At 43.0% G+C, this 27,594-nt stretch overlaps 1 protein-coding gene across 7 annotated transcripts in view; it reads left to right on the plus strand.

The window, feature by feature from the left end:
• Window positions 1-27,594, plus strand: part of LOC109898168 (DENN domain-containing protein 1B) — a 178,057-nt gene that overhangs the window by 114,125 nt on the left and 36,338 nt on the right. For all 7 annotated transcript variants that reach the window (XM_031833727.1, XM_031833728.1, XM_031833724.1 and 4 more), the window contains 4 exons: window positions 5,544-5,644; window positions 13,853-13,898; window positions 15,537-15,638; window positions 26,866-26,991. In XM_031833727.1, the coding sequence (XP_031689587.1) occupies window positions 5,544-5,644; window positions 13,853-13,898; window positions 15,537-15,638; window positions 26,866-26,991 (375 nt within the window). The remainder of the gene's footprint in view (window positions 1-5,543; window positions 5,645-13,852; window positions 13,899-15,536; window positions 15,639-26,865; window positions 26,992-27,594) is intronic.

The raw sequence follows: 27,594 nt of genomic DNA on the forward strand, positions 1-27,594 counted from the left end.
TATTACAAGCACTTCATCAAAATGTATATCTAAACGTTCACAGTTTGAATGCACGTATGCACACAGACATACGCGCGTGCACACACACACACACACACACACACACACACACACACACACACACAGACACACACACACACACACACACACACACACACACACACACACACACACACACACACACACACACACACACACACACACACACACACACGGACGGACGGACGGACGGACGGACGGATGGACGGACAGAGTTCAGTGGTCCTCCAGTCATCCGGCTCCTCTATCAGTCTCTGGCAAGTAGTAAAGCCAGCACTAAGCCAGGATTATATTTGACTGTTTGTCTTAAAGTTCTAGCTTTTAATGGCTGACAAGCCATAAATGATCAGTTATTAGACGCTCTAACTCTCTTACATTAGTTTATTATCAGTTATTAGGCATTTAAATCTCTGCCATAGTACCCGTAGAGGTCTTTCTCTCTGTGCTTATCATTGTGGCTGGCAGCAGAGCCAAATGTTTATGAGAGGGAGAGCACGAGTGATGTCATCCACGCTCCTATCTCTACCATTCTGCTCCGGTATCTTCCTGCAGGCCGGAATGCTGAACTGGGGAGCGGGGTGGGGAGAGGAACCCAAGGTCTCCCTGAGGATGGAGTGGAGGGGTCCGGGGAAGGTGTAGAAAATTACCCAACCCTCAGAGAATTTCACCTCTCTTCCCCTTACTCCTCATCTCTCCCTCTCCTCCACTCACCTCTTCCCACCCCTCAGCATGTCAGCCCCTAAGAGCCCCAGTCGTGCCCACTGACTCCGGGGGTTACAGGGTGTAAATGATCAGAGCCACGGGTGACGGCTGTTTTCTTAGCAGACAGCTGGAAGTGATATTCTGTGTGATTTACAATTTTGCGTCGCGACAAGACAAACTGTCTGAGGTTTATTTAACTTAAATGTCGACGCCCATCGTTAGACCACCCATAAGTCTTTATTTGTTCATCTCTCCCTCCCTCCCTCCCTCCATCCATCAATCAATACATAAATGCTGTCCTTTTTATTAGTAGAGTGTTTCTCTCAGTCCATCCCTGGCATTACTTTTAAAGAGTAGTTTGCAGAAAGAAGAGAGCGATTAGGCCTCCATCTGACCCCTGCTACCACTGTCCCTCTGAGAGATGGTGAAAGAGAGAAAAGGAAAGAGAAAGATAGAAATGGAGAGAAGAAGAGGTAGAGAGAGCATGGGAGAGAGACTAGACACGGCATACATTATGTGGGCTCCAGGCAGAGGGCCTGCCTGTGTGTTAGGGCCCCTAGTGATCCCGCTGTGCCAGTGTAGCAGAACATGGCGGCATGCCTGCAAGCGCCCAACAGCAAAGGAATAAATCATGATGGTACAACAATGCATCAGTTGACTTATTGCTGTTTTGTGACCGGAGGTGAGTGGTACCACTGTTTTGAAAGGCGTGTGGTGGTGCGGTGCGATGGCCGAGGCAGTCAGCCGAGCATGCAGGCTTGTCATGCCGCCGTATAATTGTGCTGCATCAGGCCTCTTCTAACTAGTCAGCTGGGAGGCCCGTGTCTTTCATCTTCCCCTCCCTTGGCCTCGCCGGTCCCTGGCCCCCTCGGTAGGCAGTCGGCAGGCCCCTGACAGCAGCCTTCTCATCATGCTGTCAGTATTATGCTAACTAGGACCATCCATCCACCACGGCCCTGAGTGCTAGCTGCCTGCCTGCCTCACCACCGCACAGCGCCTTGGCCCTAAAACTTACTTCTCACTTTTCACTCTCCACTTCTTCTAGTCTATCAACCTCCCTGCTTTCTCTTTCCGTCTCCCGTTGCTTTCTTTCTCTCTTGCTCCTAGTCGCTCTCTTTCGGTGTCTCTTTCTGCTTTCTCACTCTGTCACCTTTCTTTCCACCTCTTGTTCTCTGTCTGCTTTTTGTCTTTCTTTCCCCTCTTGTCCCTATAGCCACATTTCTTATGGTGGCTGGTGGTTAAGCACATCATCTGTATTCTGTGTTTTTGTTCCCCATTTCTTATTTTGTTGCCGATTTTTGTTTTTGTGTGCGTGCAGGGGTTGGATGTGACTGTGTGTGAGGGTGCCCTGGTGTTACTGCGATGCCCTCTTTCTCTGTGTCTCAGTGCCATCTACTTGTTAGTGGCACACCTGTGTGGCTTTGCACTGATACCAGGCGTTTGTCAACACACAGAGAGAGCAGAGGTAATTGGGTGTCTTCCTTTGGACAAGGAGAGGAGGAGAGAAGAAGGGGAGGAGAGGGAGGGATAGGGTAGAGGACGTGGTGAGGTGTATGATGTTGGCGAGAGGGGGAGGGGAGAAGAGGAAAGAGAAGATTGGCGAAAAAGGCAGAAAAGAAGAGTTGAGAATTGAGGTTTGAGGTTTGTTGATGTTGCCTATTCCTCCCCCAGGCCAGTCTAAACCAGTTAAAGAATGGTGTGGGTGAGCAGTTGTAGCACAGTTACTCAGGGTCCTGTCTTGGTGAACATTTGCTTGTTAAAGCAGATGTTTTAAAGGCAGAGCAGCACGCTCATCCGACTAAGACAACCGATTCCTACGGAAGTGTCGTGACGTGCTCTTTGATGGCTAACAACGTTGTCTTTGATAGTTACCTGTCTGTTGCCACCCACGCTTCCTGTTCACATCACTGATGAACTGCATTCTTCTGAGCGGCTTGCTTTCACAAATCAGTTCTTAGTACCTTATTAGTTCCTTACCGAGTGCACTATACAATCATAAGTGTCTTGAAGCAGGTCTCGCAAGGATTTTTTAGATATTTTTTATTAAATTGAATTAATAACCGTGGATACGGGGGGGGGCAAAAATATTGTTCAATTGACCGAGTTATTTAGGAATAGAATGATCGTTGGTACACAGTGTCCACGGATTGTCTCCTGTTAAGGGGAAATGTTGTGTTAATATGTTCCGTTTCTCTCAGTTTATAGTATTGTGTGTTTTAATGTGGTCAGTTTATGTGAGGACTTAGGAGAGCTGTCAGGGGTGGATGGGGATCTGGTGCCTTCAGAAGCAGGCTGTTGCTGTATAATCTCTGACCCATCTGAGACTCACACTCACACACAGACCGAGGCAGAGGCTCATTACTGGGAGGACTCCAGGTCCCAGAGGGCCAAGGCTAGCACCTAAAGCAGCCCTAATCCAGTATTTGTTCTTGGGGACTGTATCTGTGCTGTATCTGTGATTCTCCACTGAATGGAATATTAAGCACCAGGTCTTTTGTGGAGCGTGTAAGCCATTTGGCTCCACACATCTATTATTTATTAGCTTGGCAAATATTTTATAAGGGATCCTAGCCGCCCGCGACCTGCTCTCTGGTGGAGCCCCTGAGAAAAAAAAGAAAGAAAGCGCTTACAAATGTCTATTTTTGATTTAATCGTCTCTAACACCTGTGTGTTAGCTGGCTATAGATAGACATGGGGTTGGTTTGGGGGTTAAATGTGAGAGGAAGGATGAACTATGCCTTTGGACTCCTACAACCTCATCTTCCTCCTCTCCGGTTGGTAGGGGGAGGAACAAATCACATCAAGAAAAATGTATTTCTTATGCTTATCTTAGTTTCAGTAGAACAAACCCCCCCCCCCCCCCCCCCCATCCTTAGAAGAGATATATGCTGTCTTCTCTTTTAACCTGAGAGTAAAGCAGGCCAATTGAGGGCTAAGTGAGCCTCACCTTGAGGACAGGCTGTGGCTGAGATAATTGGAGTTGGTTAGCAATTTTTTTTCTGTCCCATTACCTCCTGGTACCAACGGCTGAGCCTCCTCTCTCTCTGTCTCCCTGAGGAAGGAGTTTGCGTGTGTGTTTGCATGTGTGTGTGTGTGTGTGCGTGTTTTCTTGTCTGTGTGTGCCTGTTTGTGTGTGTCCGTGTATACAAAGAAGGTGTGCACCGCTGATCCATTGACCTTTCTTCATCATTATTTAATAGGTTTATACTGTCACCATTTACTAGGAGAGGAGAGAAAGGCAAGACGGCTTTGATACTCTCCTGTCTCCAACTGATACACTCTCACATTAATATTCACACAATTGATTTATTTCCTCCTTAGAAAAAAATGTTTGCTGGGGAATTAAATCTGACAGGACGGGAGCATTGTTGTATTTTATTTGAAGGAGGCGGCAAGCCAGTATGCGTATGCAGATATGCGGAGCAAGACACCAATTAAAAGTTGATTAAGCCTTAATGATGGTGGGACTGCAGGAGAGATTGCAGGAGAGTAAATTTATTGCCCCTCTCACGAAATAAAAAATGAAAACGGTTGAACCTCCCCACCACACCACACACACACACACACACACACACACACACACACCTCATATGTTAAGAGCTACACAGGCGTTCAGGCTCTTTCTTTAAGGGGGGGGGGGGGGGCTTGGTGCTCTTTGTGTCGGTTCAGTTCAGTCGCCAAGCTTGGCCGCGTTTGCTAGCTCGCCGGTCACTTGTGACATTGTGTGTAGTTTGTGTGTGGGTCTGTGGTTCACACTTCCAAGCATAGCGCCTGCTCCCAGGTCCCCGCGGTATTGGCCCAGCCCGTAGCGCTAGCGTTGGCGGTCTCTCTTGGCTAACTCATGTTTCATTCTTTGGCAATTTGCCCTAATGAAGTCCCCACAGAGCCCTCAGACCACTGTTCTCTTTCTATATTTAATCATGTTATTTTAATCTGCAGGATGAGCTAGCTAGGCTGCCTCTGTGTGTGTGTGTGTGTGTGTGTGTGTGTGTGTGTGTGTGTGTGTACACTAGTGTGTACAAGTGTATACTAGTGTGTGCACGTGCGTGCGCAGGTCATTACAATTACTAGGTAGTCAAGAGCCTGTACAACTCCAGGGTCACAGTCTAAGCTCATCTATTTGTCTTTATACATTATATCCTAAAAGAGGAAATACAACTGTCATTTGAAAATAAACAGTGACTCTTCTGTGTCTATTTTTCTACAATGATAACAAACAGGGGTTAATGTTTTGAGTGTCAGGTCTTTGTTGCCATTCTTTTCATCCTTTATTTCTTGTTGTGTATCCATCACAAGGTTTCATACCACACACACACACACACACACACACACACACACACACACACACACACACACACACACACACACACACACACACACACACATACACACTACTCTAACCTGATTGTTATCCATCTTTCAGTCTCTCTTCTTCTATTCGTGTGTATGTGTATGTGTGTGTGTGTGTGTGTGTATGACACCACTATCAAAGCTGTCAGTGTCATGTCTGAGTCTTGTATTGTTGGGATGAAAGCTGAGCTATACATTGGCAACAGTAACACAACAGATCATACCGTCTGTTTTTTGGGGGGAGGTTGAACATTTTGGTGTTTCACTAAAGATTGAAGCTCCTTAAAAGGTACATTCAGCAAGATGACATCATCATACACAACGGAGCCAATTGCCATCTTGCTGAATCTACCTTTTAAAATGAAAACCAGCAGTAGTTCTAGCCTGGAGTCAGATTTGAGAAAAGTCACGATTGGCTCTGTTATAATATGTTGTGTTTGTCCCTCTCATAGTTAACTGCGTGTGTCCACGGCTCTGCTGCCATGTTGTTCCCCATGAACTGGCAACACATTTACATCCCTGTACTGCCTCCACATCTACTGGACTACTGCTGGTAAGACTCCGCTACTGGCCACACACACACGAGATCTCTTCTTATTCCTCTCACACTATTTTACAGTGAGGTTTTGCTCTATAATGAACAGTTTGAATGGTCTTCCTACATATTTGATTCCCTGGGCCGGTCAGCACTAAGCTTTCCATGTCTTCACCCTCAGTGGATTTCATTACAACTCATCCAACACTAATCTAACAAGTCTGACTGGATGTTGACTGACCTCAATTTAACTCAGTTTGTGGATATATGCAGCACTTAACCTATGGATTCTTGAGTCAGTGCCTAGATATGGCACAGGCAGTGAAACAACATATTTATATACATTAATATTATATTCATACACATTTACTGTAATGTTTTTGCATTGTGTAAAACCTGGTGTTCACTGCCAGCTAAACGTGATTCCCAGCACACTGTGGACACCAATCATGAATGGGTTAACACCAAAACGAATGGGTGTTCCCTCCGTCAGATAATCAAATATCTACCAAATCACATTACAACCTCTCAAACAGAGTTAACCATGTGTTATACCATGACTTGAGCATTGTGTGTTTACATGAAAGGGAGAGAGGTTACAGTATTGTGACAGACCTACAGCAGGCCAGCTGTTGTAGAGAGAAAGAGCAGATCTTATTAACCAGCTAACCTGATTGAAGCAGCGGCCACAGAACAGAATAGGACCTGCACACAACACTCCCAGCTCTGCCAAGCCCTGGCCCGGTGACGTTCCCCAGTTAGAGTAATCAGGTTTGCTTGGTTGAGAGCAGGCGGCGTTGGTTTCTGGGAAGTGTGTGAGGCGTTAATGATGTTAGACGGTGCAGGCATGTCCTCCCTGGTCCTCTCTGCCGCTAGCTGATTGGGTTACTGGACAGCGCTGAGGCTTGATTAATGATTAACAGTAAATACTGTATGTCTCATTATAGTCTTTAGTTGGTAATAGTCTTAGCTGGAAAATGATATGTTAATAGTGTTATTTGCAACCGACTGTATTTGAAGTTTAAGATGGTTTTGCTAAAGCTACAGTAACATCACTGTAATAAAGAAAAAAATATATATTATTTTTTATTTGTTTCATGTTTGATTCTGATCTTTGTGATTCCTCACGAAACCCAGACAAAGAAATACCACAAAATGTAATCCATAGAATAGCCCTTAGGAGGAAGGATTGTTGACATATATTTAATATTTGTATATAAAAGCATAATTGAAGAAAAACATTTCAAAGTTTGCATATTTCTGACATTTTGTCCTTACCAAGGCCTCCCTTAAGACTCCGTGGTGTTTCATCTGTAGGTGCTACAAAGCAAACAGTTGTCATTTGAACTTTTACCGCTTGCTCTGTTATATGAGTCATATGAGTAGTATTTTTATATCACTAATCTTTTACATTAATATATGAATATTGAAAAATATAAACATGATTATTTGAAATATCCCATTTTTGATTTGGCAAATGTTTCAATATATTGTTGAACATAATACATTCTACGGGCATATAAAAGTTCCAGAGTGGGATCTCTGGTAGTTTTAAAGTTATGATCCAATTTGTAAGCATTACCAACAGAGTGAATGTGAAAATGGATTCAAAATGGTAGCCCTCTGCTGGTGATTTGCAGGATATTCAACTTATTTATACAAGTTAAAGGAGGGCTGTGATTGGTTAAATTGCCTACTATGCCAATTCCACAGGCCATAAATTATTCATATTCATAGTGTAGGCAATTTAGGTAAAGTCACCAAAAGTGTTTGTGTGGAAATGGTACACATTGGTGGTCATTGTAATGCAATGCATTTCTTTCTCCGTCTACATGAAATTTTACATGGCCTTGAATGCATCCTCTCTCTGCGCCGTTGATATATCTCACTGGTTTCCAATGGGGAAAATAAATGGGAAAAGGAGTTTGAAGTTGCCTGTCTGTGTGTTATTTAAAATCGCTAGGGTCCTTTTAAGATGTCAGGCTAGAAAATCCGCAAAGCCATTTTTACACAGTGAGCTACTACCCAAACCAGATCAAACCAGGCGCATCTGGTTTCAAGTGGCCAAGTCACATCATGTGATCTTCTACTGCGATCTAGTGGACGAACTGGGAATCAAACATGAGTTCTGATTACATCAGTGAAAAGGTTACGACTTCAGCTTTCTCCTCATACTGTATGTACAGAGCATTTGGAAAGTATTCAGACCCCTTGACTTTTTCCACATGTTGTTTTGTTACAGCCTTATTCTAAAATGGATTACATTGTTTTTCCTCCCTCATCAATCTACTCATAATACCCCATAATGATGAAGGAAAACAGTTTTTTAGAAATGTTTGCAAATGTATCAAAAATTTACATTTTAAATATCAGATTTACATAACTATTCAGACTCTTTACTCAGTACTTTGTTGAAGCACCGTTGGCAGCGATTACAGCCTCGAGTCGTCTTGGGTATGACGCTACAAGCTTGGCACACCAGTATTTGGGGAGTCTCTCCCATACTTTTCTGCAGATCCTCTCAAGCACTGACAGGTTGGATGGGGACTGTCGCTGCACAGCTATTTTCAGATCTCAACGGAGATGTTCGATCGGGTTCAAGTCCGGGCTCTGGCTGGGCCACTCAAGGACATTCAGAGACTTGTCCCAAAGCCACTCCTGCGTTGTCTTGGCTGTGTGCTTAGGGTCGTTGTCCTGTTAGAAGGTGAACCTTCGCCCCAGTCTGAGGTCCTGAGCTCTCTGGAGCAGGTTTTTAATCAAGGATCTCTGTACTTTGCTCCGTTCATTTTTCCCTCGATCCTGACTAGTCTCCCAGTCCCTGCCACTGAAAAACATCCCCACAGCATGATGCTGCCACCAACATGCTTCATCATAGGGATGGTGCCAGGTTTCCCCCAAATGTGACTATTGGCATTCAGGTCAAAGAGTTCAATCTTGATTTCATCAGACCAATCTTGTTTCTCATGTTCTGTGAGTCCTTTAGGTGCCTTTTGGTGAACTCCAAGCTGGCTGTCACTCAAGGCCTGATTGGTGGAGTGCAGCAAAGAGGGTTGTCCTTCTGGAAGGTTTCTCCCATCTCCACAGAGGAACTCTTGAGCTCTGTCAGAGTGACCATCACATTCTTGGTCACATCCCTGAACAAGCCCTTCTATCCCGACTGCTCAGTTTGGCCAGGCGGCCAGCTCTAGGAATAGTCTTAGTGATTCCAAACTTTTTACATTGAAGAATGATGGAGGCCACTGTGTTTTGGGAACATTTGATGCTGCAGAAACGTTTTGGTACTCCTCCCCAGATCGGTGCCACGACACAATCCTGTCTCAGAGCTCTACCGACAATTCCTTTGACCTCATCGCTTGGTTTTTGCTCTGACATGCATGTCAACTGTAGGACCTTATATAGACAGGTGTGTGCCTTTCCAAATCATGTACAATTGAATTTACCACAGGTGGACTCCAGTCAAGTTGTACAAACATCTCAAGGATGATCAATGTAAACAGGATGCACCTGAGCTCAATTTCGAGTCTCATAGCAAAAGGTCTGAATACTTATGTAAATATTGTTTTGACTTTGTCATTATGGGGTATTGTGTATAGATTGATGAGGATTTTTATTTATTTAGAATATTTAGAATAAGGCTGTAACGTAACAAAATGTGGAATAAGGGAAAGGGTTTCGGAAATACTTTCTGAATGCATTCTGTGTGTATGTACTGACAGTCAAAATTTTAGAACACCTACTCATTCAAGGGTTTTTCTTTGTTTTTACATTGTAGAATAATAGTGAATACATCAAAACTATAAAATAACACATGGAATCATGTAGCAACCAGAAAATTGTTTAACAAATCAATCAAATATATTTTACATTTGAGATTCTTCAAAGCCACCCTTTGCATTGATGACAGCCTTGCACACTCTTGTCACACTCTTGGCATTCTCTTAACCAGCTAAATGATGTAGTCACCTGGAATGCATTTCAATTAACAGGTGTGCCTTGTTAAAAGATAATTTGTGGACTTTCTTTCCTTTTTAATGCGTTTGAACCAATCAGTTGTGTTGTGACAAGGTAGGGGTGGTATACATTTGGTAAAAGACCAAGTCAATCAATCAATCAATCAAATGTATTTATAAAGCCCTTCTTACATCAGCTGATGTCACAAAGTGCTGTACAGAAACCCAGCCTAAAACCCCAAACAGCAAGCAATGCGGGTGTAGGAGCGCGGTGGCTAGGAAAAACTCCCTAGAAAGGCCGGGACCTAGGAAGAAACCTGTAGAGGAACCAGGCTATGAGGGGTGGCCAGTCCTCTTATGGCTCTTCCGAGTGGAGATTATAACAGAACATGGCCAATATGTTCAAATGTTCATAAATGACAGCTCAGGAGTAAATGTTGGCTTTTCATAGCTGATCATTCAGAGTATCTCTACCGCTCCTGCTGTCTCTAGAGAATTGAAAACACCAGGTCTGGGACAAGTAGCACGTCTGATGAACAGGTCAGGGTTCCATAGCCGCAGGCAGAACAGTTGAAATTGGAGCAGCAGCTCGACCAGGTGGACTGGGGACAGGAAGGAGTCATTAGGCCAGGTAGTCCTGAGGCATGGTCCTAGGGCTCAGGTCTTCCGAGAGAGAGAGAGAGAGAGAAAGAAAGAAAAAGAAAGAGATTTAGAGAGAGCATACTTAAATTCACACAGGACACCAGATAAGACAGGAGAAATACTCCAGATATAACAGACTGACTCTAGCCCCCCGACACAAACTATTGCAGCATAAATACCGGAGGCTGAGACAGGAGGGGTTGGGAGACACTGTGGCCCCATCCAACGATACCCCCGGACAGGGCCAAACAGGCAGGATATAACCTCACCCCTTATGCCAAAGCACAGCCCCCACACCACTAGAGGGATATCTTCAACAACCAACTTACCATCCTGAGACAAGGCTGAGTATAGCACACAAAGATCTCCCCCTCTTCACAAACCCAAGGGGGGCGCCAACCCGGACAGTAAGATCGCGTCCCAGTGGAGAGAGGGGAACCGGCCATGCAGAGACAGCAAGGGCGGTTCGTTGCACAAGTGCCTTTCTGTTCACCTTCAGACTATACTCAATCATAGGACATACTGAAGAGATGAGTCTTCAATAAAGACTTAAAGGTCGAGACCAAGTCTGCGTCTCTCACATGGATAGGCAGACCATTCCATAAAAATGGAGCTCTATAGGAGAAAGCTCTGCCTCCAGCTGTTTGCTTAGACATTCTAGGGACAGTAAGGAGGTTTGCGTATTGTGATCGTAGCGTACGTGTAGGTATGTACGGCAGGACCAAATCGGAAAGATAGGTAGGAGCAAGCCCATGTAATGCTTTGTAGGTTAGCAGTAAAACCTTGACATCAGCCCTTGCTTTAACAGGAAGCCAGTGTAGGGAGGCTAGCACTGGAGTAATATGATCTCATTTTTTGGTTCTAGTCAAGATTCTAGCAGCCGTGTTTAGCACTAAGTTAATTTAGTGCTTTATCCGGGTAGCCGGAAAGTAGAACATTGCAGTAGTCTAATGTAGAAGTGACAATAGCATGGATACATTTTTCTGCATAATTTTTGGACAGAAAGTTTCTGATTTTTGCAATATTACGTAGATGGAAAAAAGCTGTCCTTGAAATGGTCTTGATATGTTTGTCAAAAGAGAGATCAGGGTCTAGAGTAACCGCCGAGGTCCTTCATAGTCTTATTTGAGACGACTGTACAACCATCAAGATTAATTGTCAGATTCAACAGAATATCTCTTTGTTTCTTGGGACCTAGAACTAGCGTCTCTGTTTTGTCCGAGTTAAAAGTAGAACATTTGCCGCCATCCGCTTCCTTATGTCTGAAACACAGGCTTCCAGGGAGGGAAATTTTGGGGCTTCACCATGTTTCATCGAAATGTACAGCTGTGCGTCGTCCGCATAGCAGTGAAAGTTAACATTATGTTTCCGAATGACATCAACAATAAATAAAATATATAGTGAAAACAGTAATTGTCCTAAAACAGAGCCTTGAGGAACACCGAAATGTACAGTTGATTTGTCAGAGGACAAACCATCTACAGTGACAAACTGACATTTTTCTGACAGATCAGATCTAAACCAGGCCAGAACTTGTCTGTGTAGACCAATTTGGGTTTCCAATCTCTCCAAAAGAATGTGGTGATCGATGGTATCAAAAGCAGCACTAAGGTCTAGGAGCACGAGGACAGATGCAGAGCCTCGGTCTGACGCCATTAAAAGGTCATTTACCACCTCCACAAGTGCAGTCTCAGTGCTATGATGGGGTCTAAAACCAGACTCTATACATTGTTTGTCTTCAGGAAGGCAGTGAGTTGCTGTGCAACAGCTTTTTTTTCTTTTATTGAGAGGAATGGGAGATTCGATGTTTGCCGATTTTAGTTTTTTATATTTTCTGGGTCAAGGTTTGGCTTTTTCAAGAGAGGCTTTATTACTGCCACTTTTAGTGAGTTTGTTACACATCTGGTGGATAGAGAGACGTTTATTATGTTCAACATAGGAAGGCCAAGCACAGGAAGCGGCTCTTTCAGTAGTTTAGTTGTAATAGGGTCCAGCATGTAGCTTGAAGGTTTAGAGGCCATGATTATTTTCAGCAATGTGTCAAGGGATATGGTATTAAAAAAACGTGAGTGTCTCCCTTGATACTAGGTCCTGGCAGTGTTGTGCAGACTCAGGACAACTGAGCTTTCGAGGAATATGCAGGTTTAAAGAGGAGCTTTCTAATGATCATGATGTTTTTGTCAAAGAAGTTCATGAATTTATCACTGCTGAAGTTAAAGCCATCCTCTCTTGGGGAATGCTGCTTTTTAGTTAGCTTTGCGACAGTATCAAAAATAAATGTTGGATTGTTCTTATTTTCCTCGTTTAAGTTGGAAAAATAGTGAGTGATCTTTGTTACTGCACGGTACTGTCTTCCAAGCTAGTTGGAAGACTAGTTTGGTGTAACGCCATTTCCGTTACAATTTTCTGGAGGCTTGCTTCAGAGCTCGGGTACTTTCTGTATATTATTTTATGTATTTTATGTCAAGAACAGCTCAATAAGCAAAGAGAAACGACAGTCCATCATTAGTTTAAGACATGAAGGTCAGTCAATGCGGAACATTTCAAGAACATTGAAAGTTTATTCAAGTGCAGTCGCAAAAACCATCAAGCTCTATGATGAAACTGGCTCTCATGAGGACTGCCACAGGGAAGGAAGATCCAAAGTTACCTCTGCTGCAGAGGATAAGTTCATTAGCGTTACCAGCCTCAGAAATTGCAGCCCAAATTAATGCTTCAAGTAACCAACACATCTCAACATCAACTGTTCAGAGGAGACTGCATGAATCAGGCCTTCATGGTTGAATATCTGCAAAGAAACCACAACTAAAGGACACCAATAAGAAGAAGAGACTTGCCTGGGCCAGGAAACACAAGCAATGGACATTAGACCGGTGGAAATCTGTCCTTTGGTCTGATGAGTCCAAATGTTTTTGGTTCCAACCACCGTGTCTTTGTGTGACGCAGAGAAGGTGAACGGATGATCTCTGCATGTGTGGTTCCCACCGTGTAGCATGGAGGAGGTGTGATGGTGTGGGGGTGATTTTCTGGTGACACTGGCAGTGATTTATTTAGAATTCAAGGCACACTTAACCAGCATGGCTACCACAGCATTCTGCAGCGATACGCCATCCCATCTAGTTTGCGCTTAGTGGGACTATCGTTTTTTCCCCAACAGGACAATGATTTGACCAAAAAGGAGAGTGATGGAGTGCTGGAGTGCTGCATCAGATGACCTGGCCTCCACAATCACAGGACCTCAACCCAATTGAGATGTTTTGGGATGAGTTGGACTGCCGAGTGAAGGAAAAGCAACCAACAAGTGCTCATTATATGTAGGAACTCCTTCAAGAATGTTGGAAAAGCATTCTTCATGAAGCTGGTTGAGAGAATGTCTAGAGTGTGCAACGCTATCATCAAGGAATCTAAAATATGTTTACTATTATTCTACAATATTACTGTGTGTGTGTGTGTGTGTGTGTGTGTGTGTGTGTGTGTGTGTGTGTGTGTGTGTGTGTGTGTGTGTGTGTGTGTGTGTGTGTGTGTGTGTGTGTGTGTGTATATAAAATGCCTTAATTATTTCACCCAGTCGTTATTTTATCATTAATAATTTAGTCCTGACTCAGATCCTTCTTTCAAATTCTCTCTTCCCTAGTGCCCCCATGCCATACCTTGTGGGAGTTCATCTCAGTCTGCTGGAGGTAAGTCAAACAATCGCAGACACATCATATTATATCTAAATTAGAATCTGATTCTGAAACTCTCCCGCTATATTTTATTAACTGTATTGTGATTTGGTTATTGAATTTTTCAAAAATGTCGCATCTAGTTTTTTTATGTTTTTGTCACTGTGTAGTGGATGTGTACAGTATATAAGTGTGATCAAACAGCTGTGATTGCAGCTGTGAGAATGAATTAAACGGTGAACTTCATAACGATGCAATATTAACATTTGGCATACCCAACACTGGAAACCAAATCAAAAGGATATTGACAATGCTTTTCCTTTTCTGCCTCTAGGTTTTTATCTGTTGTGTGCATGCTTACCAATTTAAGAAACAAATAAATGACAGAGAAAAAGACCGTTTTCACAAACAAAGAGCTTTTGTGCTTCGTTATTGAGAGCTGGTGTGTTGGTCGGGGGTAGACCCGTCACCGCGTGTGTGTGTGTGTGTGACGTTCCTGGCAGTAGCGGTATTCATCACACACTGTACCAGTGACAGACCCTCTCTCGTGCACTGCCAGATCAGCATGCAAGCCTCCGCAGCCACCACTGTCACACAAGTGTGTGTTTGTTGTGTACGACTGTGTGTGTGTGTGTGTACTGTATGTGCCTGTATGTTTGCTCGTGTGTGTCTGTGTGTGCATATCTGTGTCAGTGTGTGTATATGAGAGTCTCCGTATCCCAGACTATCACATACAAAAGTGACAAACTCGAGATCTCCAGCCCCACCTGCCTACTGAGCACCACATACAGATCCGTGTGGTTTGTAGCCATCAGGAAGACTCCAGCCCAGCACAGCAGACTACTGTTGAGGCATCAGGATTTACGCTGCTAGAAAATGTTTGCAGACTTTGAATGTTTGCTGTGTGCCCTTTTTTCATTTTGGTGTATTTGTCTGTGTGTGTGTGTGGAGCAAATTTGTTTTTGACTGTAGTTTTAAATGTTACTTGTCAGTGTATTTAAATCTAAAACACTCTGGCTGTAAGATGAGAATGTGGGTTGGAGGTTATAAAAAAGGTCTGTGTGACTTATTATAATGACCTGTGAAATATTTGCGGCACTGTATCAAGTTCTGGAACAATAAAAACTGTAATTGTTCCATTAAAAACACTCCGAGATTAATAAATACGGTCTGTGTTTCAATTTCTTCAGCTTTTTTGGGGGAGGGAGAATTATTTTTCCAACCACAAACTTTTGCTGGTGTGTGTGAGGGATAATTGTTTCTTTATGATGATTGGTGTGTGTGAGGGATAATTGTTTCTTTATGATGATTGGTGTGTGTGAGGGATAATTGTTTCTTTATGATGATTGGTGTGTGTGAGGGATAATTGTTTCTTTATGATGATTGGTGTGTGTGAGGGATAATTGTTTCTTTATGATGATTGGTGTGTGTGAGGGATAATTGTTTCTTTATGATGATTGGTGTGTGTGAGGGATAATTGTTTCTTTATGATGATTGGTGTGTGTGAGGGATAATTGTTTCTTTATGATGATTGGTGTGTGTGAGGGATAATTGTTTCTTTATGATGATTGGTGTGTGTGAGGGATAATTGTTTCTTTATGATGATTGGTGTGTGTGCGTGTTTAGCTGACGACCTGTGTTTTGTCCTCTCAGAGAGTGCGCAGCAGGTCTTTGGAGGATGTAGTGATTCTGAATGTGGACACCAACACACTGGAGAGCCCCCAGGATGACCTGCAGAACCTGCCCAGCGACGTGGTGAGCCCACACACACACACACACACACACACACACACACACACACACACACACACACACACACACACACACACACTCAAACACACACAGTCTCCCTCCCGCCATCATTCTTATTACATATGCACATACAGTACCAGTCAAAAGTTTGGGCACACCTACTCATTCAAGGGTTTTTCTTTATTTTTACTATTTTCTACATTGTGATGGAGTGCTGCATCAAATGACCTGGCCTCTACAATCACCCGGCCTCAACCCAAATGAGATGGTTTGGGATGAGTTGGACCGCAGAGTGAAGGAAAAGCAGCCAACAAGTGCTCAGCATATGTGGGAGCTCCTTCAATGCTGCATTCAAGGAGAAGTTGGTTGAGAGAATGCCAAGAGTGTGCAAAGCTGTCATCAAGGCAAAGGGTGGCTACTTTGAAGAATCTAAAATATATTTTGATTTGTTTAACACTTTTTTGGTTACTACATGATTCCATATGTGTTATTTCATAGTTTTGATGTCTTCACTATTATTCTACAATGTAGAAAATATTAACAATAAAGAAAAACCCTTGAATGAGTAGGTGTGTCCAAACTTTTGACTGGTACTATATGCAGAGCCTCTTTCACACCTACTCTCTGTCTCTCTTGTTTCTCTCTCACACACACACTCACTATCTTGCACTTATACTTACAGTATTCACACACTCCTCCATTCACACCTTCCTTCTCTTTTCCCGCTTTCTTTCTCTCATTCATCAACACAAGTAGTACAGTGCATTGGGAAAGTGTTCACACCCCTTCACTTTTCCCACATTTTGTTATGTTATAGCCTTATGCTAAAATGGATGAAATAAAAACAATTCTCATCAATGTACACACAATACCCCAGAATGACAAAGCGAAACAGAAATACCTTATTTACATAAGTATTCAGACCCTTTGCTATGAGACTCGAAATTGAGCTCAGGTGCATCCTGTTTCCATTGATCATCCTTGAGATGTTTCTGCAACTTCATTGGCGTCCACCTGTGGTAAATTAAATTGATTGGACATGATTTGGAAATGCACACACCTGTCTTTATAAGGTCTCACAGTTGACAGTGTTATGCCAGAGTAAAAACCAAGCCATGAGGTCGAAGGAATTGTTCAAATTCTTCTTTATAATGACGGGCTACCGGGGAACAGTGAGTTAACTTCCTTGTTCAGGGGCAGAATGACAGATTTTTACCTTGTCAGCTCGGGGATTTGATCCAGCAACCTTTTGGGTACTGGCCCAACGCTCTAACCACTAGGCTACCTGTGTCATACCCAAAAAGACTCGAGGCTGTAATCACTGCCAAAGGTGCTTCAACAAAGTACTGAGTAGTGAGACTGAATACTTATGTAAATGTGATATTTAAGTTTTTATTTTTAATACATTAGCAAACATTTCTTAACCTGTTTTTCCTTAGTCGTTATGGGGTGTTGTGTGTAGATTGATGAGAAAAAAAACTACAATTTAATCAATTTTAGAAGAAGGCTGTAACATAACAAAATGTGGAAAAAGTGAAGGGGTCTGAATACTTTCCGAATGCATTGTAAATCCATGTCTTCTTCAGGATGTACACACACACTCTTCCTCACTTGTCTAACCAACCCTGTCCCCCTGTCCCCCCCACCCCCCTGGTCCTTAGCAGCGCTTGTGGGAAATCCTGCAACACACACATGCACATACAAATACACACACTGAAAGGCAAGCAGCATTCATCAGCCATCAGATCTGTGGAAACATCTCTCCCCTTCATCTCCCTCTATTCTAATCATTATTCCTCAAAGACTGCTTTTTCTGCCTGCCCAGTGGCACGTCTCCGGGAACGACAGAGCGAGAAAGACTGTTTGAGAAGGGACGGAGGGAGAGGAGGAAAGACTGGGTTTGTGGCAGCAGGGAAAGAGAGAGAGAGAAGAAGGGGGCCAATTACCAGTGGTGTCTCTACAGCCACCTGCCAGCTCCATCTCTTTAATTAATGTAGCACTGACACCGGTCAGTGCAACAGGAAACCAGGGTCACACACACACATGCATGCCTGTCATCCCTCCGTTTGAATCACGCAGGAGGCTGTTTGTTTCTTTCCTCTCTAGGGGGGATTTAATACTCCTTGTGAAGCAGTGTGTGTGTGTGTGTACTGTACTCATACAGACACACACACGCGTGTGCACACAGGCCAACACACACACATTCACACACACACACACACACAGCGCTAATAGTATACCTATACCTGCAGTACGGCTACCTCTCTCTCTCTCTGACTGTGCAGCAGCCCGCCTCTCTGTGCCCAGGGACTCCAATCCTAAATTAAAGCGCAAACTGAGTCTGTCATAAAAGGGAGATGGCTCTTTTGAATCCGACAGGCAACAGAGAAAAGCCTTTGTCTTTGTCGTCTGCTAAATTAAGTGGCGGCTTTGATCCTCGAGCTCGCCATTTCCCTCCGACTAATCACAGAACACACTCTTCATATCACGGCGAATTACACCGCCTGAAACAAGATGTGTCACCTACTACAGTACAGTACCATCATATATTTATTACAGAATTTTTTTTATCTAAAAACATTCTCTCTCTCTCCTGCCCCCTCATCGCTAGGGGTGATGTAGATGAATCAGTAAAAGAGCAGGTACTAATTGCGGGGAATTCCAAGTCCCTTGTTAGTTTGCTCGTTAGACTGGAAGGACGTGCCACATGGCATCTGATAATTGTGTTTACATACAGTAGGATGGTTGAGAGGCATTGCTCAGTTCGTCAGAACCAACGGCCGGGGAACTGAAGGCTTAATTAAAAGAGTCTGTCTTAATCTCAGAATAAGAAACTTAACTGGCTGCTTGAGATTAAGGTCATAGAACTGTTATTGCAAACAAAGTGAATTCTTTATAGAACTGTCATAACTTTATACAGCTAAAATGATTAGACACTTCATTTACCTGTTCTCACTGACTGTACTGTGGCTTCCTAATGAATAGAATGGCTTGGGACTGCCATGACAGCATACGCTAAACCAATCAAGAGCAGTTAGCATTTAAGTGGAAGAATGTACAGTAATTAAATTGGTACTGTTAATATGAATTTATCAGGAGCAAACTGCATTAGTAGATAAAGATTAGCAGCTGATAACCTGCATCTCCTTCCACCTCAACATTATCTAACCTGCGATTCAGATAGTGAGAGTTTTCTACAAGTTATCCACATTTAGAAAATCCAATGCCTCATTCCTTCCATAAAGCCAAGTATATTAAAATAGATTAAGGGGCACATTTTTTGGTTTGAGTGTTTCAAGTATAAAGTTGCTGCGGAACAACTTTGTGCATCAAATCAAATAACATTTTATTAGTCACATGTGGCGTCGGCTGACCACTGGCCCTACTCTTGGAGGGGTCAGGGGTCACAGACGTCCTGCATTTACCTGGCCCGCTCCCAGACAGGAACCCGCAGCTGCCCGCTGCCTGCCCTTTAATGGCCATTTCCCCCAATTCCACACATAATATTTGAGATTTATTGACTATTAGAAATGCTACCACGCCAATAGCGCTTCCGCTCGGCGAAACAGCTAAAGATTTACAAATAGAGAGAATAATTGGTTAAAGGGTGAGAAAAGGATGCGTGTAACCTTCTGAGAATTATTTTCGACGTGTGTTTTTATTGGAAACATCAGATGAGACCGAGTTTAGGTTCCTGTGTTAATTGTATTTTTGTTCTGAATTTGTCGTGCTACTACGCACTGAGAATGTTCACTTTTGACGGTGGTTATTACACATGAGTAATTTCTCGGTAAAGGTGGAATTTTGGCAGTTGTGAAGGCATTTTCTAAAATAAGCTGTTGTCTTTTTTCCTGTTGAGATAATTTTTTGTTTTAATGAAATTAGCGTTTAATAAAATAAATACAAATATGACATCAGACTGTTTCTGCACAGAACATTTACATTTTTCTTGTTGAGTATTGCAATGAAATGGAAATATAATGCAGCTGATTTATAATACAAATCTATTTCCTGTCCTTAATCTGTTTGGGATATTAAGCACATTTATAGATTTAAAGAAATCATTTTATAATGTTAAATTACATTATTGTAATGGTGTAATATAATGTTAAAAAGTCCCTTATATTTTGTTGAAGAGAACAATTTGCTCTTAATATGTATTCATTAGTGGCATTGTTTTGAGTAAAAAAAAAAAAAAAGTTAGCTAATTTGTGGCATGGGTCTGAAAAGGTTTATAGGTTCTTAAACACTTTTAAAGTTTCAGCCGCTTTTCTACAGATGCTACTAATATAGGTCTCTGAGGTCGATGTGTGTTTTATTAAAATCAACGTGTTGACAAGTGTATAGAACAAGGAATGTGCAATATGAACCACTGCTGTTGTTCTAAAGATCAAGGTGCTTTTATTCTTTGTTTCTTTTATTCTTTGTGTTTTTTTGAATTGTTTTGCAGACTTCTCCCACACAGTGATACAGTTATAATTGGGCTGGGGTGTAGTGTGGTTATTTGCCACGCTAGTCATTAAAAATATCCAAGAATAGCAAATTAGGCAGACCATTAATTCTGAAAACAAACAATGTGCGACTGAATCCCATTTTTATTTGATCCCGTAGACTTAATATCAAAACCTATGACTGGAGTATTTGTTTAAAAAAATAATGTATTCTTCCTTTTGTGTGTTTTACACATTCAAAGTAAGATGTACGAGAACCTCTATCAAATCGCAATGTGTAATTCCCTCTGTTCTCTGTCGCCACCGGCTTTTTTTTTGACACAGTTCCTTACATTTCTACCCTTCCTATATTTGATCATCTGTGTTTCCAATCAATGAGGGAAATGTACCCAGTGCACACCTACTTGTTGTATTTTAAGACTGTGGTGGGAAGTTAACCAATATGGCAGAGGGAGAGAGGTGTGTGTGTGTGTGTGTGTGTGTGTGTGTGTGTGTGTGTGTGTGTGTGTGTGTGTGTGTGTGTGTGTGTGTGTGTGTGTGTGTGTGTGTGTGTGTGTGTGTGTGTGTGTGTGTGTGTGTGTGTGTGTGTGTGTGTGTGTGTGTGTGTGTGTGTCTCCAGAGATAACCTGGCACAGGTAATCAAACACAACAGCTTTAATTGGGAGTTCAGCTTCAGCTTCAGTTCACAGAAAACAACATCATCAGCAGCCAACGCAGCTACACACGCACACACACACACACACACACACAGAGGAAGGTACACTCCTGTCTCACTAAAAGTCACTCTGAGTCCTGTCGATGGTGAACGATAATCACTCAAAACGCCAAGCTGACATTTAAATTAGGAGAAAGATTTCTCTACTTACACGTTTCTGCTTCGTCCACAATACGTGTTAGCCACAGCCACAGCTGTACACTGCATACAGAGTAGGGCCAGGTTTGTGTGTTTCACCTCAACTCATTTCCACTGTGAAGCAGCTCCAGGATTTCCCAAACTATAAGCTACCTACCTCAGAGATTGGCTTGTACATTAAGATCAGTACTGAACCGTGCTGCTTCCGCTAGGATTGCTGACTTCTTATTAATGAAGCATAATGAGTTAAAAGAAGGTTAACGGCAGGTAACTGTTTTGATTATGATCTGATGACGATTCATATCATGTTTTTTGGGGGGTGGAGGGGGTGCATGCGTGACTGACAACTGTGTCTTGTTAAATTGCCCTGACTTAATTTAACTCAATGTACACTCTGTTTCTGCTTCAAACTACAATTCCCAATCTTGTCCATCAAACAGAGTTTTGGAGTTTGGGGAATTTTTTCTCTGCTCTCTCTGTCTCCTCTCTCTGTCTCTCCTCTCTCTCTCTCTCTCTCTCTCTCTCTCTCTCTCTCTCTCTCTGTCTCTCTCTCTCTCTCTCTCTCTCTCTCTCTCTCTCTCTCTCTCTGAGTCTCTCTCTCTCTCTCTCTGAGTCTCTCTCTCTCTCTGAGTCTCTCTCTCTCTCTCTGAGTCTCTCTCTCTGAGTCTCTCTGAGTCTCTCTCTGAGTCTCTCTCTCTCTCTGAGTCTCTCTGAGTCTCTCGCTCTCTCTCTGAGTCTCTCTCTCTCTCTGAGTCCCTCTCTCTCTCTCTCTGTCTCTCTCTCTCTCTGTCTCTCTCTCTCTCTCTCTCTCTCTCTCTCTCTCTCTCTCTCTGAGTCTCTCTCTCTCTCTCTGAGTCTCTCTCTCTCTCTCTCTGAGTCTCTCTCTGAGTCTCTCTCTCTCTCTGAGTCTCTCTGAGTCTCTCGCTCTCTCTCTGAGTCTCTCTCTCTCTCTGAGTCCCTCTCTCTCTGTCTCTGTGTCTCTTTCTCTCTTTCTCTCTGTCTCTGTGTCTCTTTCTCTCTTTCTCTCTGTCTCTGTGTCTCTTTCTCTGTGTGTCTGTGTGTGTGTGTGTGTTGATGCTCTGGTCCATTCTGTATTTGAAGTCAACCCAGGGAGCACCAGAGACCAGTTAGTGTTTGAAGTAAAGATGACATTTAGATATGTTTAATTATGTATGCAAAACTCCCAGCTCATCCCAGAGCCTGCTATACAGGGTCAGCCTGACAAAGTAACCCCACTTCAGGGAGTAGCATCTGCCATTAGATATCCCTATTAGTTCAAATGAACACACACACACAGACACACACACATCATCATCATCTGTTTGATGTGCTTATTTCACTGCGGGTAATAAAATGATGATGGATCTATAGTCCTGCTCATATGGGCTGTAGGTAACAGTGTCTTTGTTTGTTTTTCCTGTGGGACATCTAGCTACACATCTCACCAGCAGGAAAGACGGCGCAAGATATTAAAATCTACTTCACCTGCCTTCTCTGTCCTCTCATCTTATATTAGAGGTTGAGCCTGGTGGACTTGGAAGTCATAGTTTTGCTTTGCAACTAGAGAAGACCGTTAATGAAAATGATTTTGGATATAAATATACAAGCAATTGAGTCTGTTTGTCTTGAATAACATTGTTATGAGGAATTGGTTTATATACTAGAAATTGTAGTTAAAAGAATGAAGGACTCTAAGGGTAAGAATAGTTTTATATTGAGTTTTATGTGTCAGATATTCTTTTTTATGATTATTTTTTAAATGTGGGTGGAGTGTTTTTTGTGTGTGTGTGTGTGTGTGTGTGTGTGTGTGTGTGTGTGTGCACACACGTCTTTGTGCATGAGGGTATGTGTAACATTCAGGCAGCAGCACATCAAAAGAAAGCGGGAGATTTTCATAACTATTTTTTTTCTTCTTCTTTGTAGTTCTTTAATTGCATCCCCACGGCCTTCTTTCCCTGGACAGAATCTTAACAAAACATTATTTTTTTGGTTCGAAGAGAAAACCCAAACTTTCTACCACAGCAGCAGTGTCAGGGTTGAAATTTGGGAGTTTTATATGCTCTGGTAGAGCCTTAATTGTCATTGTCATTATTACAAGTATTTTTTAATCAATTTTTCATTTTAAACACATTCTATATAATTAGGATATAGATTATTTTCTATGTCAAATTGCTGCTGGGTTTAAGCACATTTTTCCACTGCTCCAATCACTGATAAAAGCTCCATTATATTTAGGCAAACACTTACCTTTGCTTTTCCTTTCTCTACAAAATGCTGCTGGGTTTTAGCTAGGGAGACAAACCGTGTATGGTTCCACTGCTGTCTAGTTGTAGATAAATAGTAGTGAAATGCTCAGTAACAATTAGCTGTGCTGTGCCTTTTGCCAGAGTAAAAGTCGTCCGACAGTTGGTGCCTGTACGGTAACGTGGTGTGACTGTGTGCTGTGAGACAACGTTAGTTGATGTTGGTTCCCATGTGTTTAGAGGACGCTACAGTACCAGCCAAGCCTCGTTATCCTTGACGGCTGTACTAGATCCTCCGCGTCTCGTTATGATGATGATAACTTTTCTCTTTTCTGTTTCTATATGTAATGCACCAGAGCTGAAAGATATGGCACATTTACTGCTTTGGACACTTCATGTTTGTTAGAATAGTTTTTGCTGTCCTTGAACACATGTAATATTATTTGAAAGTTATTTCTAGGATATTCTGAAGTGATTCAATTTTGAGTGCTCTGCAATTTTTTTTATCCTTTAAAACATATTTTTGTTCCGTAATTGTGTCGGTGTACATTTGTCAATACATGTACACACACTGGGAGAGGACCTACAGTTGAATCCGATAAAACTTCAGAATGGTGTGCGCCCACGTATGTTGTGTGTATGTGTGAACCACCCCAGCCCACAGCAGAGATGCGATGATCCAATGACAGTCGCTAGTCTTATCCTTTACAGAGAGACCGATATCACCACTGCACCTGCTAATTATCATCTCCAGCTGCTGAGTTAAATGGAGATCTGTTCCCGGTCTGACCTGTGACCCCATGCTCTTTACACCAGCCACTTCAGTCCTTGTTATGGGGAGGCTGGGCCGTGGCTTAATGAGCCCCCGTGTCTACCCTGTGTGGCTGCCGGCCTGCCGCTCCTCAGACGCACGCCTTTCATCCACAGCCATCCTCCCTTGATGTAAATTGAAAAGATCACAGCTTTGGGGAAAAGACCTATACGGGAAAGGCCTCTCTGCATAGATTATGACTATCATAACTCAACACTTTTTTTTTCTTTCTTTGCGCCTTCCTTTCCTTAGCCCCCCCCTCTCCATCTCCCGCTCGCCTTCTCCCTCTTTCTTTCTCTCTCGCTCTCTCTCTCTCACTTGCGCTCTCTCCCCTTCCTTCCCTCTCTCTCTCTCTCTCTCTCTGCAATGCTATAGTTAATTGGACCCATTGGGGGAGTCAGTCCCTTTGATCTGCTGGCCGTCAGTGTGGCTTTACAGTAAAAAATGTCATTGCCAAATAGGGTTATCACCTGTAGAGCAGGGTCTCTCTGTGACGCCTGCTCACGTCTTGTTAGCCACGCTCACACTATAAAAGCTAATTAGTCTGACAGAGACCATTACTGCTGCAGCATGCCTGATGAGATGCTACTGCACCAACTAGCCTCGTCTGTCAAACACACACGTATTATTAATCACAAGTTTATTATTTTAGATATTTTTCTGTACATTTGTTGGATTGTTTTATGGGATGTGTGGGTTTTGTTTTTATGAGTGCATGTTGTGATTGTCGCCTTTCGGAGATGATTCGATTTTTGAACACAATTGCTTTCTAAAAAATGGTCAAACTCGTCACCGGACGAACGGAATTTCCCTTCTCAAAACAAATCAAGACACATTTTCAACATTCTAACTTGTCACTAAAACAATCTCATTCGAATGATATTCCCGAAAACAGAACATCTCTTTGTGTCCCTCCCTTTCATTAAAAAAGTATTTGTAATCGTTCTCCTCTAAACGCTGATCTTCAGAACTCCGCGAGCAGCAGAATTGACTTCTCCCCCGCCTGTCTGGCAGTCTTCAGGGTATCAGCAGTAAACTGACTGACATTCTGTTGTCTTTGATTCTCAAGCTAAAAAAAAAAAGAAAAAAGAAGAAGACCTTTTAAAGACTTTGCAGTGGGAGAGAAAGAAAAGAATCTGCAAACGCACACAAACATGAAATATTCATTTCAGAAACAACTTTACATAAACATAAAAGTATTTAGCAAAAAAATGAGTGAGTGTGGAGATGACAGTTGTTAATTTAGCAGTGATAAACTGCTGTTTGATGCTTTGGAGGGGAGGGAGTTTTCGTGGTGGATGGTAAGCAGGCAGCGCGGGAACGGGGACACGGTGGAGAGAGAGCGTCAGACTAAAACCCCAGGGGTTTAGTGAGACTCTGTTAACACACTGCTTCTACTCCCTCTAGTTTCTAACGGCGAACTCAAATAGCAGTCAGCGTTTCTCCTAATATGACCAAACAGTACTTTTACTGTAGGTGCTCGTTGATTGTTTTGGTCTGGTCTCTTGAGGGTGTTAAAACGGAATTGTGGGAACATTTTCTTGCTTTACATTGCGTGATGTAGGCCTATGTATTCACATGGTAATCAATAGGTACAGTTCTTAGACTGTTAAACATTTCACAAAAAGTTTAACAACAACGTGGGCATTGTACACCGAGTGTACAGAACATTAGGAACGTCTTCCTAATATTGAGTTGCACCCCCTTTTGCGCTCCGAACAGTCTCAATTTGTCAGAGCGTGGACATTAGGTGTCGAAAGCGTTCCACAGGGATGCTGGCCCATGTTGACTCCAATGCTTCACAGAGTTGTCAAGTTGGCTACACAGGAAACTGTGGAGGGTGAAAAACCCAGCAGAGTTTCAGTTCTTGACACTTAAACCAGTGCGCCTGGCACCCACTACTATACCCTGTTCAAAGGCACTTAAGCATTTTGTCTTGCTCATTCACCCTCTAAATGGCACACATACACAATCCATGTCTCAAGGCTTAAAAAACATTCTTTATCCTGTCTCCTCCCGATCATCTACACTCAAGTGGATTAAACAAGTGACATCAGTAAGGGATCATAGCTTTCACCTGGATTCACCTGTTCAGTCTGTCATGGAAAGAGCAGGTGTTCCTAATGTTTTATACACTGTATATTGTATACAACCAAGGGACAGTGTATATTTTGTGATTATATAGAAGACAGACAGGGAGATTACAATCCTCTTTCAGACAGACAGACAGACTTCAGAGCAGGTGAAGAGGCTCTTGACACCTTCCTTAGACGTTCCGATGGACCGCATGGGTCACCCATAAATAAGCATCTGCACGCTGCTGCTCTCCTGTGGGAGGGAGGGAGGGATTTACAGGACAGTATAAGGAGTGGCATTAAGAGGAAAATAAAAGAAGTAGAGTGGGAGAGAGAACGAGACAACTGGATTTTCTTTCACAGTCCTTCTTTACTCCCTTCCCCTTCCTCTCCATCTCCCCCATCCTCTGCTCAATTAACAGAGCAGCAGGTGCTCTCTGCAGGTGCTCTCTGCAGCACAACAGATACGATTTTTTTTATTTCTTTTTCGGGAATGACCTGTAAATGTGACACTTCACACCCAGAATGGCTCTCCCGTTCCAGCTACCAATTTCACAGGTGTTAATTTAACTTTTCCCTCTCTTTCCACTCTCTTTCTCTCATTCATTCCCTCTCTCTCCCTCTCCATCCTCTCTCACTCCCCTCTTTCTCTATCTCTCTCCACCCTCGTTCTCTTCTCCTTTCTCGATCTGTCTCTCTTCACCCTCCCTCTGTCCCCTCCCTCCATCCCCTTCCTCTCTCTCTCTTGCTTGCTCTCTCTGTCTCTGGTTCCCTATGTGTTTTTCCCTCTCTCTCAGGTCCACTCTCTGAAGAGTAAGCTAAAGAAGCAGTCGACATCAACAGGAAGCGGAGTAGCAAGGGCCTTCCTCCGGGCTCAGGCTGCTCTGTTTGGATCCTACCGAGATGCCCTCCGATACAAACCTGTAAGAGCCTAACCCTAAACCCTTACCCTCCGATACAAACCTGTAAGAGCCTAACCCTAAACCCTTACCCTCCGATACAAACCTATAAGAGCCTAACCCTAAACCCTTACCCTCCGATACAAACCTGTAAGAGCCTAACCCTAAACCCTTACCCTCCGATACAAACCTGTAAGAACCTACCCCTAAACCCTTACCCTCCGATACAAACCTGTAAGAGCCTAACCCTAAACCCTTACCCTCCGATACAAACCTGTAAGAGCCTAACCCTAAACCCTTACCCTCCGATACAAACCTGTAAGAGCCTAACCCTAAACCCTTACCCTCCGATACAAACCTGTAAGAGCCTAACCCTAAACCCTTACCCTCCGATACAAACCTGTAAGAACCTACCCCTAAACCCTTACCCTCCGATACAAAGCTATAAGAAGCTTCTCCTAACTGCAACCCTCAGGTACAAACCTGTAATAACTTGCTTCGACCTAATCATTATACCCCTAACCCCTACCCTCAGAAGCTTGTTTTCAGTTTGTGAAAGGAAAATGTGTTTTTGAACAGTGAGTGAAGGTTGAAGGTGTGTTTTGAGTTGACTGAAGGTGGTCTGAA

The sequence above is a fragment of the Oncorhynchus kisutch genome, linkage group LG10 (assembly GCF_002021735.2).
Source record: "Oncorhynchus kisutch isolate 150728-3 linkage group LG10, Okis_V2, whole genome shotgun sequence".
Taxonomy (NCBI): domain Eukaryota; kingdom Metazoa; phylum Chordata; class Actinopteri; order Salmoniformes; family Salmonidae; genus Oncorhynchus; species Oncorhynchus kisutch.